The following is a 14269-nucleotide window of genomic DNA, read 5'->3' as shown; positions in this document are numbered from 1 at the left end:
CAGAAGGAGAATTCATCCTCATTTGTGGAGTCACTGCGTTTGCAAAGCAGCTCATCGTGTCTGCTCTCTCTAATCCCAGGCAGTAAGAAAAACAAAAACCCAAATCTCACCAAGGGTGGGTATCCACTGTCCCTCCAGACAGGGGTGAGAATGAAGGATTCTGTATGATTGTGAAATGGACCCATCCTGCTGTGACCTTATAAGGAGGACTCTCTGGGGAAGGTGTCTCCTGTCCAATCGCAGGGGACCTCCTGAGTCATCAGCTACAACAGTGGGAGCCAAAACCACAGGCACAGAGAGAGTCGTGGCCAGGTGTCCTGTGGTTTATTTTCAAAATAATCTTTCTTGTTTTATTCCCGTAAGAACCCCGATCGCTAAAACCACAGAACTAAAAGAGATTATGTTCACTTAGAACCATTTTTCCCCTCATTTTGGTAATTGTCTTCTCCCCATCGACAGGAATAAGCTTTGTACTTGCACTGGAAAATACAAAGGACTTTATGTTAACAGGGAAAATGCGTTCCTCTGCAGCGGGTGGTCCCCGCGTCAGTGGCGTGCGTGCGAACAGCGTCTTCCTTCCGTTTCCTCCTCTAGTTTGGGGGGAGGGGGCGCTGGGCATGTGTTCCTGTGTGGCCCAGGGTTGTGGGAAAGACCCTGAGCGAGATGCACCCGGGCCCCTGGGAGCCCCTCACTCCTGCGTCTTCTTGTGGCCGCTTCCTTCCTGAGGAGGGCATTTACTGAATCATCGTGAGGTGCATAAAATTATGGTCTCAGGTTAAAATGTAAGCAGTGCACCACCTCACACCCATTCCGATGGCTACTATTAAAAAGAAAAAAAAAGAAAACAGAAAATAACAAGTGTTGGAGAGAATATGAAGACAGATGTTGGTACCCTGTGCCCTGTTGGTGGGAATGTAAAATGGTGCAGCCACTGTGGAAATCAGTATGCCTCGAAAAATTAAACATAAAATCACTTTATGATCCAGCGATTTCATTTCTGGGTATGGACCCAAAAGAACTGAAAGCAATTTCTCACAGGGATATTTGTACACCCACGTTCATAGCAGCATTACTCATAGTAGTTAAAGCCTGAAAGCAGCCCAAGTGTCTTGGGCTGGGATGAGTGGACACACAAAGTGTGGTATATACCCACAGTGGAATATTGCTCAGCCTTGAAGAGGAAGGACGTTCTGACACAGGCTACAAGACGGATGAGCCTCAAAGACATTACGCTAAGTGAAATGAGCCAGGCACGAAAGGACGAGCATTGTATGATTCCACTTATATGAGGTACTTAGTCAAGTTCATAGGGACAGAAAGCAGAAGGGTGGGTGCCGGGGCTTGGGGGAGAGGGATCGGGGACTTAGTGTTTAATGGGCATGGAGCTTTAGTTTTACAAGAGGAGAAGTTCTGGAGGTGGTGGGTGGTGATGGATGCACAGTGACATGAATGTATTTAATACCAATGAACTGTACACTTAAACGTGGTTAAGACACTAAGTAAAAGAAACTGGAAAATAAAACACTTTGGGAAAAAACGTGAACTTGACATGAATATTGAGCACCATGCTGGAACAGAAAGCTGTGTTTGTTTGTTTGCAGGTGGCAGGGTTGTCACTAAAGCCCAGCCCCCCCCCCCAAGGTCTCCCTCTGCACCTTGCTCCCCTGGGTGCACGGTGGGTGCCTGTCTGCTACTTTATGCTGATAAGTGTCTTTGCAGGAGAACCCGGTGTTGCCATCACCCTTCCACGTGACTCCCCCCAACCCCTTCCTCCCAGGCGACACTTTTGCCCTTTGCTGCCTTTCAGTTACTTCCTGCCGAGGTATGAGCTAGTAAAATATTTGAGACTTAACAGGGGTGACTTACAGCCAGATTGTCCCAAGAGAAGGCATGAAGATACAGAACCCTAGGGTGAGCAGTGATGGGATGCTGAGAGCAGGGCTTGGCATGGGCTGTGCCCCAGCCTGTGAAATCACACCCTTGAGCCACCCGCAATGGCTTCCAGAGACAGGGCCAAGCCTGACTCCGCCCTTGGAGGAATTGGGCTGGTCGGTTTCATGGGAGAAAGTAGCTCTTGTCTGAAGCACCTGTGCAGCTGCCGTGGGTGGGCGACTCCTAGGAGCACTTAGGATTCAGGTTCTTGGAAATGAGTGATGGGCCTGCAGGGTTTGGCTCAACACTTCAAACCCCCAGCCCAGAGATGAGCCCAGTGAAAGGGGAGGTTGATGTGCTGGCTGTACTGTTTCCTCGGGGAAGCTGATGGCTTGGCCTGTGTGCTCCTTGTCCCTTGAAGGTCTGTGTGGTTTCCTCGTCCCGGCCACAGTCTCCTGACCAGCTCTTCTCCAGGCAAGCGAGCGACACCTCCGTCTCCCCCAGGACCTCGGACAGCAGTGTGGCACCTGTGGCTGATTTCGATTATCCCCCAGAATTCTCCTCCTGCCTGGACAACTCTGCGGCCAAGCACAAGCTCCTGGTCAAGCCCCGCAACCAGCGGTGCAGCAAAATGCGGCGTCTGTCCTCGGTAACCGGGCAGGGGCAGGGTGGGCTGGTCCCCCCACCCCCCGAAGTGCCGAGCTGGTCCAGGGTACCTCATCAACACCCCACGATCTTGTCTCGAGGGAAGGAGGGAGGGGATGTTGGTCTATGAGCATCTCCTTCTCAGCCCCGTCATTCTCTGTGGCCAGGCGGACCCCACAGCCCGCTTCTCAGCTCCTCTGGGGATGAGGCATTGCAGGCACCACTGGGCAGAGGAGAAGGTGACAACCCTACACGGACCTCGAGCCCCTGGTCCCACCCCGCCCCCGCGAGGGCTGTGGGACCATGACCATGCCGCAGGAGCTGGGGGTGCTCATGGTTTCAACCTAAATCAGATCTGCCCCTCCCTGCCTAAGCACTCATTCATTCATTCATTGGGTCTTCATTCTGCAGCGCTTACCAAGAACCTGCTCTGTGCCTTGGGTCCCCTGCCTTCCCACTGTCTTCAGTGTGATGTCCACACTGCAGGCCTGGCACGGCCGGGCCCTGCCCACCTCCTTCCGTTCTCACTCAACATGCCTTGCCCTCCCTACTGCTTCTGGCACTCACCAAGCTGTCTCTCACCCCAGGCCTTGGGACCGGCTGTGTCCCCTGCTCAGGATGCCTCCTGCTCAGCCCTTGGGGGGTGGGTTCCGAGGCCCTCCCCAAAGAGGCTCCCCCGGAACGTCCTGTGGACAGCAGCCCACCTGTCCATCACCGTGGGCACTTCCTCCACAGCACTGGCTATACACGGACATGTCCTTTGTAAATGGAGGTGCTCACTTGTTTATTGCCAGTGTTCCGTGAGAAGACTGTACTTCTAGCCCTGGAGCAACACTAGTCACAGAGCTGACATTTCGTGGACATTTGTTGAATGCATGAATGGATGAACAAACGCGTGAATGACCAAGGGAGAAACTGAACAGCTAGAATGGACACTGCCTGGGGCGAGGACCTACTTAGCAGCACAGGGGTGGTGCCCCTGTAAGGACAGACCCCTCTTTGGCGTGCTGCCCGGGCAGTCATCAGCTTGTCCCTCTGGGAGCTGAGAACTCGCTCGTGCAGTGCTTTGGCTTCACGGGACCAGGGGCTCGAGGTCCGTGTAGGGTTGTCACCTTCTCCGCTGCCCAGTGGTGCCTGCAATGCCTCATCCCCAGAGGAGCTGAGAAGCGGGCTGTGGGGTCTGCCTGGCCACAGAGAATGACGGGGCTGAGAAGGAGATGCTCATAGACCAACATCCCCTCCCTCCTTCCCTCGAGACAAGATCGTGGGGTGTTGATAAGGTAACCTGGACCAGCTCTGCACTTCAGCTGGAGGCAGTGGGCTGGGGCCTCTCGGGGATGTCAGGGACTCCCTGGAGATAGTGGCTTTTCTTCTGGGCACGTGGAAGGCGCTTTTCAACCTCATGCCAGCAAAGTCGACTTTTGAGGGGACTAATGCTGGAGAAAGAAGGAGGCTGTGTGACCTTCGGGCTAATGTACTCTCATGGAAACTGGGGACCTGGGTACTTGGGCAAATGCTTACCCATCCAGTGCCTTTATAGTTAAAGGCTCAGTACTGTGGGGACTTGCAAGGCCTAGTAACTCTGACCTGCCTGTCCTCGTGCTGAGTATAGCCACAGGACAAGGGAAGAGCCAGCTCCCTGTGGCCCCCAAGTCTGGGCTTTCTTTCCATGGGGATGCCTTCTGCCCTGGAAGGCTGTGTGTAACCAGCCATCACCTGGCCAGGACTTGGCCACGGGAAGCCCATCTCATATTCCCAGTGGAAAGGCAGCATTCCTTCCTGCTGTCCCCTGGGCAGAGCTGTACCTCTTTCTTTACTTTTGAACTTGACTTAGCCCTTGAAGCCCATTTTTTAGAATAAGAGGAAATCTGCTTTAGGCAGTCTGGGTAAACACAGTCATTCCTTGATTTAAACTCTGTCCTTTGCACATCTTCCCCCCATTTCTGGGTCGGGCGCAGGCATGGATACATTATGTTTTTGGAGGTGTCCGTATTTTCCTGAATGCACCGAGGTGTCTGGCCGGTGGTCACCCGTGTCACTGTTGGGTCCTACGTTGGAGGCCTCCGTCCTTTAGCGTCTGCAGCCTCCTTTGCCCTTTGTGAGGTCCCTTCTCCTAACCATGAGGACCTTCCTCTGGGGACCACGTGCTTTCAGATGTCCCTATTCTGCTCCAAGGGTTGGGAAGAGCTGCCACGCTGCCCCCTCTGCTGCCCTCCTGACCCTGGGGACTTCTGGAGGCTCCCTGTCCCTTTGGGCTTCACTGGACAGCGAGGTCCAAGTTTCCCCTGCTTCTCTGATCTCCTGTTAACATTTGGGGTTTCTTTCTCCATCACCCACTCTGTCAGGCCCACTCCCCGCAGACTCGGGCATCTTCAGGATCCACTTCAGTCTCTTCCTGCTGCTGCCCAGGCTCTTTTGTCCATTTGGGCAGAAGAGTTGTCCATGCCCGGCCAGGCATCCTCTGCCATCAGTGGGGTAAACTCTCTACTCCACATCACGTAGGCTCTCAATCTTTTGGAGCGCTGGGGAAAAAAGGGGGCTTTTCTTAACCTTCAAAATCCCATCTTGCACAGGAAAACGAACAAACAAAAAACCTTGGCTGTCAAGATTGTGATATTTAGTACAAGTTTGAAAAACATATTCAAGGCTGCATTTGGTTGGGTCTATCTGCCCCCACCAAAGCAGGGGTTGGGGAAGAGGAACACACGAAAGACCCACATCATTTTTGGTTGTCTCAGCACGTTTGTTACCCTGCTGCTCAGAACCGTGCCCCATGCATGGCTCTGGCGCAGTAGAAGTGGAACGCCCGTAAATGTTTATACTGACATCTCACCACACCAGCTGGTCCTCATCCCAACCCAGGCAGTGCCAGGAGAGGGAATATCATTAACTCTGTTCTGTCGAGAGCAGCGTGATTAGATGACTAGCCCGAGGTCGCCTGGCTGGCAGAGCTGCCAACAAGTCCCGGGTGTCAGAAACAGACGCTTCCTCTCCACACCGGCACTGCCCATCGTGCCCATCCTCTGCCCACAGATGATGTGCACGCTGCCCAAAGACACTTCCTTTCTGGCGAGAGGAGGTGGATGAGCAGGCAGCCATGATAGAGTCTCCATCTGGGTGCGGGCTGAGCAATGGGTCCCCTGCTTCCAGTTCCTCGGGAGGGTTCCAGGGGGTGAAGCCGCTCTGAGGGCCCAGAGTGGGAGGCAAGGTGTGGGTGGTGGAGGTGGAGTGGGTATCCGCATCCTTCCTGCTGTCCTGGCCAGAGAGCCCAGGCTCGGGTAGGAGCCGCTTTGTTCCCTGCAAAGCCTCTGCTCAGCATCGGGGGCCACCCTCTGGAGCGCACGCTCCGTGCCAGCCTTCCCTCTGCCTGGCCTCCCACCATAACCCCTCGGAGCTGCCAGTGGCTCAATCTGGATGTGCTCAAGCCGGGCCTGCTCCTCAGCTTTATGTTGACCTAATGTGGGTTCCAATAGTTTAAAAACATGAGCCACCATCCTAAAGGGGTTTCCACATCAAGGATTTCCTGTAGTAACAAAAGGCCAGTAACACCTTAGGAACCTGCAGCTTTTGAAAATTCTTCTGGGGATTTCACATCTTCCCCTTTTGGAATCCAGAGGAATAGGGTTGTGCATCTTGGCAAAGCTAGCTTAGGTGTCGTCACAAACATCCCAATTATCTTGTGTTGGCAAGCAGATGCCAGCTGGAAAATGTTAAAATAACAACAACAACAAAAACCTATTGCAAACACTCCCCTGGGTGTTTGCTAAAAAGAAGGAAGGAGGGCACTGCCCTTGTGCAGCAGCCTGGGTGACTCTGTAAAGTCTAAAGACAGGTCTAAAATCAGGAACTTTTAAAAAACACCAGCCTCAATGCCCTCAGCCTTTCGGTCATTTTCACATTTTCTTGTGAATGATTCATGACTACCTTGATCTCCTTTCCTTCCTAAGAGAGCAAGAACTGACTTTGTGGATGGTAGGGAGGAAGTGGACTAAATCTAAATTCCAGAGACCTTTCATAAGAAAAATAGCACGAGGCCGTGACTTACTGCCAAGCCAGGCAAGGCTTCCTATAGGAGTGGAATCAGAGATAGCTCTGGGGGTGCTAGTGGAGCCCCGGAGGTGTGGGGTGGAGGGCAGCCGGCCAGTCACTCAGGCCCAGAGTCTGGCACATAAAATGGCAGGGGCTTGGCTTGACCTGAGCAGGGAGTGGGAGAAACCATTTAAAACGGCAGAATAGATTGTCTATTTTATGTATAGTAGTGAGTATATGTTAATCCCAGCCTCCTAATTTATCCCTCCCCCCACCTGAGAATCTGAAAAAGAATAGATATATGTATAACTAAATCACTTTGCTGTACACCTGAAACTTACACAACATTGTAAATCAACTATACTCCAGCATAAAATAAAAATTTTAAAAAGACACACACACAAAAAATAAAACGGCAGAATATAAGACTTCAAATTTAGCTGAAAAGTTTGGGCTTTATCCTGTCAGCTATGGTTTGCTATTGACCATGGTGGACATGATAGGAATCATCTTTTAGGCAAACCAGCCTGCCTTTGCTATGAGGGTGCATCCCTGGAGAAAGAAGGAATTGACAGGGGACGCCGGCTCTGAGGCAGCACAGGGTGTCAGAGAGGGCAACAGCTTTGCCCCTAGGCCACTTATTAGCTCAGCCTTGGCCAAGGCAGGGACCTCTCTGAGTTCCCAGTTCTCCAGGTGCAAGGAGGAACTAATAATCCTCTCCTCACTGGAGCTAATCAGGGAGTTAGTGAGAGAACCATGCCGAGCACAGAGCACGGCAGACCCCGCTGATGTTGGTCCCTTTCCCTTTGCTTCACTCTGTAGAGCAGGGTCCACTGGTTTCCAGCTTGGCCTCGAGAGCCTCAGGCAACGTTTATTTTAGGGGCATAGCCAGCGGCCTCAGTTCTGCTGAAAGCTGAACTTGGGAGGCAAGATTCTAAACAGACCAGTAAGAGAGGATTAAGAAAGGACAGCTGTGTGTGAATGTCCACTTAAGTGCCAGCCTTAGAGACATTCTGCTTCCCTTAAACCTAATTAAACCCTGAACAAAATGGGGAGGCCATAGGCTTCCTGATATTCGTCCTAATGGTGCTGTCTTTTGTCCACTTTATTCCTCTTAAGAGAGCGCAGTCCGAATCCCTGAGCGATCTGACGTGTACCCCAGAGGAGGAGGAATACGACGAGAAGCCGCTACCCAAAGTCAGCACGGAGGAGAAGCCCAGTTCTGGGCAGCAGGAGGGGGGACAGGACAGAGGCGCTGAGCCTGGGGGGCAGGCGACCATGCTGCCACCTGCGGGGCCCCGTGCGCGGCGGGCGCGCCTGCAGCACTGCCCGGCGCTCACCGCCAGCATCGAGGAGGAGAACCCCCCGGGGGAGAACCTCTCCAGCCGTCTGGCCACCCCGGAGGTCATGGAAGTCACGGAGCCCGTGTCGGGCCCACACCCCCGCTCGGAGTCCCCGTCTTGGCCAGAAGGCTCCCCGCACCCTCACCCTAATCCTGACAGCGAAAACCCGAGGGAGGAGCTGTACCTGGAAACCCGGTGTCCCCCCGGCGGGGACACAGCGGACGAGGTGGTTTGTGCTTCGGGAGACGTCGAGGGTCGATTATCTCCCTGCATCCCCGAGGGGGACACGACCCCTCCCGAGCCCGGCCCCATAGCCACCCGGGAGACGCCCTCTGGTCCCGACGGGCCAGACCACACCGGCCCGAAGGAGGTGCGACTGACCCTGGACACGCCGGGTCCCGAGGGCGCAGGGCCAGAAGCCCCGGCCCCCAGCCCGCCGGCCCCCAAGAGCTGCTTGAAGCACAAGGCCTCGGCTGCGACAGCGAACGAGAGCCCCGGCGCGGCCCCCTCACCGCCTGCCTCCGAGTCGCCTGCAGAGGCGCCCGCACCCGGATCCCTGGACCAGGAGGCGGCGCCCCCGGAGCCCCCCAGGGCCGAGCGGGAGGGGTCCCCCACGGAGGCGGCGGCGCCGGAGCGCAAGATGGAGCGAGGAGGCCGCGAGGCGCGGGCCGCCAAAAAGTTCTCGGTGTCGTCGGGCCGCGAGTGGCCGCGCGCGGGGGGCCGCCTGCTGGAGCCCCGAGGCCCCGCCGTCCGGCTGCCGCTTCTCAGGAGCGGTCCGGCCTGGAAGAGCGAAGCCGCCCTCGAGGACCTCGGGGCGCCCGCCGAGCCCCAGGGCCCGAAGCCCGGCCCTCGGAAGCCGCCCGCCCCGGCCGAGCGTGGCTCTCCGGACGCGGCCACCGCGGACCCCGGCCCAGCCCGGGAGCGGCCCGCGGGCGGGGACGGAAGCCCCTTCCCCGTCAAGCTCCGCTCCACGTCTCTGTCCTTCAAACACAGAGAAGCGCCCTGCCCGGAGGGGAGGGGAATCAAGAGGTACAGCGCGGAGGTCAGGCTGGAGAAAGGAGGGCTGACCTTGCTCACCAGGAACGACAAGGGTCCGCCTGGGACGGGCCCCGCCGCCCGAGGCGCCAGGTCTCCCAACGAGCCGGGGAAGGCGAAGACCCGGTCCGCCGAGCAGCTCAGCTCCAAGCCGCCCCTGCCCAGGAAGCCGCTGCTGCAGACCCTCACCCTCCCCCAGCTGCCCGCGCCCCCCGACGCCAGCCCCCGGGACCCCGAGAAGGTAGGGCCGTCCGCCGACCCCAGGAAGGAGAGCCAGGCGGCGGAGAGGAAGTCGCCCCACAGGGCAGCTGGTAAGAGGCCCGCGTGGAGCAGCCTGGGGAGGGTGTTCGCGAAGGGTCAGGGCCATGGGGAAATCAGGTCAGTTGGAATGTCTTGCTGGACGTCCGCAAGGTATTGATATATACATGCATTGGGTAAAAACCTTGCCGGGGAACTGGAGGAAAAGTCAAAATTCCTGTTGGTACCACCAACGTGTTTGATCAAGAGTTAGGAATAGAGACCGGGGAAGGGAAACAAATATCAGGGTTTTGTGTAAGTTCTGAGAAGTCAGGAAAATATAGAAACTCGTTTTGCAGCGTCTTCCGAGAGGAGCTGGGCCTCCCAGTGGATCACTCGGACGCTTTTTCCTCCAGAAGGGGTATCCCTCCTGGGCAACGTGTGCTCTCATGGGTGGAGGCCCTCCTGGGGCCTCACCTGGTTCTTGGTTATAAATGAAGCATCTGGCTCCACTGTCACTTAGCATCATTCCGACTTTTCCCCCAAAGGAAGAGTTTCATCCTGTTGAATAATAATCAGGCTCACAGGGCCCAGCCTCACACAGGAAGAGTCCCTTCTGTTGGAGTCGTGAGTCTTTGTAAAATCTGAGTTCTTCATCAGGTGGACCTGGACTGTCCCAAAAGGGAGATGGTGTTAAGATTGGGGCAGAATGTAAGAATCTTGTAAAGCAAGTGTCTTTTAAAATGAGCAGAGACACAATAGGTGACCTTTGACATTTGTCACTGTATATAGTGTTTCAGATGGAATCTGTTGGAAACGGGTATTTTCAGGGGAGCTAAAGAATCTCTCATTGCTGGTTTCTTTTATTGATGGAAATCAGTGTACCAAAAATGGAACTAGACATGCAAGTCGTGTGTGTGTGTGTGTGAGATGGGAACACTAAGGAGAAATTTTCCATGACAGATTTTATAAAACAACACAACTTTCAGGATATTTTAAGTGGCTGCTCTAAGGTCAGGACTCTGTTTAATCACTGCATTGTGGAACAGAGAGGAAGCAGAACCCAGTTCTCTCAGGGACCCCACACCTTAAAAGGAGGATGAAGCGCACACACAAAGACAGGTTTAAAGACATGCTAGTCTTTTGTGTCTTCTTCCTAGGAAGTTAGTAAAAGTGCAGTGTATAAAGGGCTCTAAATTCTTAAGGCGACCCAAAGATGCAGGCGATTCCAGGGAGAAGTTTCAGGAAAACGCCCCCGGAAGAGCCGACGTGCAGCCTTCCTGATCCAGGCCCCTTGGCTCCGCTGTGATTTGCTGTAGCTGCTGCTGCTACATTAGGATCATCAGTGAGGGAACTTTGGGGGAGTTTCAAGCTGTAGCTGATTATCCACTCTGCAAATTTCCAGGTTATTGAAGCTATTATAGAGTGATTCAAAAAGCCATTGAAATAGCCAGGGCGGAGGAGGGTGCCAGTAAAACCCTGACATCAGCACCATCCACCTTCGTGGGCTAGAATTGATGTCTCTCGCAGGCTTGCTGAATGAACAGAACTTAAAGACAGGATTCATGGTCAGATCTGGAAAAGAAGCTTCAGAGGGCAATGCTTGACACGTTGATAATTTATAACTTCCTCAGCTTAAGCTGTGAGAGTAGGCTTTGTTCACTGTCAACTGGCTGGAATGGTCTGTAGTTAGAGAGCTTCTGTTTTTTCTTTTGATTTGTAAAATACAATATAATACTTATTAACGGCTTTGCTTAAATAGAAGAGAATTGTGTTGTCCGACTAGCTTTATTAGCACTCCCTAAGCCACAGAAGTAACTGACTCAGATGAATTCTGGAGTGGCAGAATCTAGGTTGCTTTAGGGGGCAAGGGTAGTGATTTTCATTTCGATGCAAAGAGAGGAGATAATTCTTACATTCTGTTGGGAACCGACCCTCCCAGGGTGGATGTTATTTGAGGGACGAGAGCCAGGCAGGCTGGGGCTGCTGTCTGGTGCCCCCTGGGACCGTGGGGTCTGGGGGCTGTCTCCTGCAGGCCAGAGCAGAATCTCAGAGCCCCAGGCTCCCAGAGCCCATCCGTGAAGCAGCCTCCACTCCTTCTCCAGACCCTGGGTCTGCTTGTGGTTCAATTCGTTATTATTTCTGCTCTCGTCCTCATGGCTCCCAAATTATAGCAGCTGAAGGCAATTAAATTCTTGTAAAACATACAGATAATAAAACGTTGTAATAACAGTATTACCCAGTTTTCCAGGAAGGCCTAATTATTTCTGTTTATTATCTCGTGGTGGCAGGTGCTTTTACCCAGAGCTCCCAGATGGGCTGCCATCTCCCCTGCCCCACTTCCAGGGGTGAGCGCCATAAAGTTGGGTTATGGAGGTGTCCCAGATGCGCACAGTTCCATCTCGGGGACTCCAGCTACTTTGTCCCAGCGCTCCTGCTTCTTCCCCCACCTGTCCCCTCCACCCTGTCTTCCTTCCTTGAAGATGCAGAAACCCCGGGGGTGTGGGATTCGGGGAGGATAAGGTTGTTGGCAATAAACAGAGGAGCCCAGCTTGCCGACCGGACTGAGCCTCACAGGGCACCTTGGGGTGGTCGCTGTGAGCCCCGTACGTTTGTGCTCGTTGACGCAGAGGAGACCAATCAGTCTGCTCGCTTGCCGTAGGAGGTGAATGGCCCTGGGTTATCAGCCCTGTTCATGTGTGCAGACAGTCCCCATCCTCCTGTTGGACCAGTCCGTCCCAGAGTCTAAGTCACCAGTCTGGAAGCAGCTTCCTGTGCACAGGATTAGAAATGGAACAGGAAAGATGGTGAAATACACAAAACATATAGAAAAACGTCGTCGTCCGTAGGTCCACTCTCTGGATGTTATCCCTGTTGGCCTTCCTTCTAGTCTCCTTTGTGTGTGTGTGTGTGTGTGTGTGTGTGTTTTATTTTCTATGTAGTGGTGGACACTTGTTGGATATTTTGGAGAGTAGCTGGACAAAGCGCTCTTCTCACCAGGGGCCTCATTTGATAACCAGCCTCTGCCTCTAGTCCATGCTCGTTCCCTCCAGCCCGGGCTGGTGACAGTGGCACACCAGGTCCTGGAGCCAGTCCTCACTCATTCATGCATATTCGTTCTTTCAACAAACATTCATGTACTCCCGCCATGCACACTGCACTGTGCTGGCCCTAAAAGGTGGTCAGGAAGAGAACGCCAGCCTCGCTGTCCGGGAGCTCAGGGGCCTAGGGAGGCAGGTGGTGGCGACTGTAGGAAGATGCCCATCTTGCTTTGGATGGCAGGGAGATTTTCTGGAGGAAATGAGCTCAAAAAGACTGTCACCGTCTCTAAGGACAAAGTTATTTCAGTGTATTCAAGTTCATTTGAGTAGAATACAAGGAGTTTGGTGGGATTTTGTGTTGGTTCTTTTTTTTGTATTATATATATATATATATATATATATATATATATATATATATACAGGTCTTTTATTCTTAAAGAAAAGCAACTTTGTTCACACCTGCCTTTCTTTTTAGCCTTATCTGTACCCTCATGGTCCCTTGCTGGCAAGTGTGGTCCACACCCTGGGCCTCCATTTCCCCGCCTTCCCTGTGCTCCTCAGACTGCGTACATCCGCTCATCCTCGCTTGCCTCCCAGTGCGATCACTCTTCTCGGCTAGGACACCCCCGTAGCAGAGCCCGTAGTAAAGCCTCACCCCCCAACAGTTGTGCTGGTGGTCCTGCAGGTTCCCTTCCCTCGCCACTCTGCCCCTCAGGTGGTCCCGGTCATAAGAGTGCAGAGCAGTGCAGAGGCTGAATCCCAGCTTTCTAGCCAGAGAATCTTGGGGTGTGAAAAACCACAGAAGGGAAACACCTGAGAAGGGTCCTTCACATACAGGTATGAAATCCTGGGCTTGGCCCTGGGATGCACCTGCAGATCAGCACAGAAGAACCTTTGAGAATTTTAACAGGACCAAGTCTCAACATAATACTCAAAATGTCTAGGATACAAACCAAAATTATTCAACCTACAGAGTACCATGAAAACCAAAAGAATTCTCAAAGAAAGAGGCAATCAACAAGCATCAACCCTGAGATGACCCAAAGGTTGGAATTATTAGAAAAATATGTTAAAGCAACTGTTATACCATGGTTCCAAGATGTAAGGGTGAGCACTCTTGAAACAAATGGGAAGATTCTCTGTAAACAAATAGAAGCTATTTTAAAAAGGCAAAGAGAAATTTTAGAACAGGAAAATATAACAGAAATTAAAAATTCATTGGAAGAGTTCACTAGGAGAATGGAGATGATAGAAGAAAGGGTCAGTGAACTTAAAGATAGATCGATAGAAAACATCCTGAGCACAAAGAGAAAAAAAGATTTTTAAAAAAGCCTTGGGGGCCAGAGCAACAATATTAAAAAGTCTAACATTCATGTCATAGGAGTCCAAGAGAAGAGGAGAAATAGATTTGAATAGAAAAAAAAATCTGAAGAAATAATGACTGAAAACTTCCTACATTTTGGAAGAACAAATTTACAGATCCACGGAGCACAGGCAATTACTTTTGCACCCTTGTAAAAAATGTGGCCGTATCGTTTGGTTTTACTTCACCTTTTCAACAAATGGTTGTGGAGCATGTGAACATCCAGATGCAAAAACGTGAACTTTGACCAGTCTCACATCATATACAAAAATTAACTCAAAGGATTTACTGACTTACAGGTAAAATGAGGGGACTTTCCTGGTGGTCCAGCGGCTAAGACTCTGTGCTCCCAATGCAGGGGGCCCGGGTTCAATCCCTGGTCAGGGAACTAGATCCCACATGCTGCAGCTAAGACCTGGTGCACCCAAATAAATAAATAAGTATATTTTTTAAAAAGGTAAAATGAAACTATAAAACTTGTAGGAACTTAGGAGAAAAATTTTTGGAGCATAGGACTAGGCAAAGAGTTCTTAGACTTGACATCAAAGCATAATCCGTGAAAGGAAAAATTGATGAATTGGACTTAAGAATTTAAAACTTTTGCTCTGCCAAAGACCCCATTAAGAGGATGAAAAGACAAGCTATGCGTTATGAGAAAATATCTGCAAACCATATATCCAGTGAAGGACTGGTATCTAAAATAT

The 14269-nt window shown here is 52.3% G+C and overlaps 1 protein-coding gene across 1 annotated transcript in view; it reads left to right on the top strand.

Annotated features, from left to right (window-relative positions):
- CRACDL (CRACD like) overlaps positions 1 to 14269 on the top strand; it is a 45573-nt gene that overhangs the window by 16310 nt on the left and 14994 nt on the right. The window contains exons 6-7 of the mRNA XM_079720404.1: positions 2294 to 2521; positions 7666 to 9235. Coding sequence (XP_079576530.1) covers positions 2294 to 2521; positions 7666 to 9235 — 1798 coding nt within the window. The remainder of the gene's footprint in view (positions 1 to 2293; positions 2522 to 7665; positions 9236 to 14269) is intronic.

The sequence above is a fragment of the Hyperoodon ampullatus genome (genome assembly GCF_949752795.1).
Source record: "Hyperoodon ampullatus genome assembly, chromosome: 15".
Lineage (NCBI taxonomy): Eukaryota > Metazoa > Chordata > Mammalia > Artiodactyla > Ziphiidae > Hyperoodon > Hyperoodon ampullatus.
The sequence above is the reverse complement of the archived record's forward strand: the minus strand, read 5'-3'. Positions and strand labels throughout refer to the sequence as shown.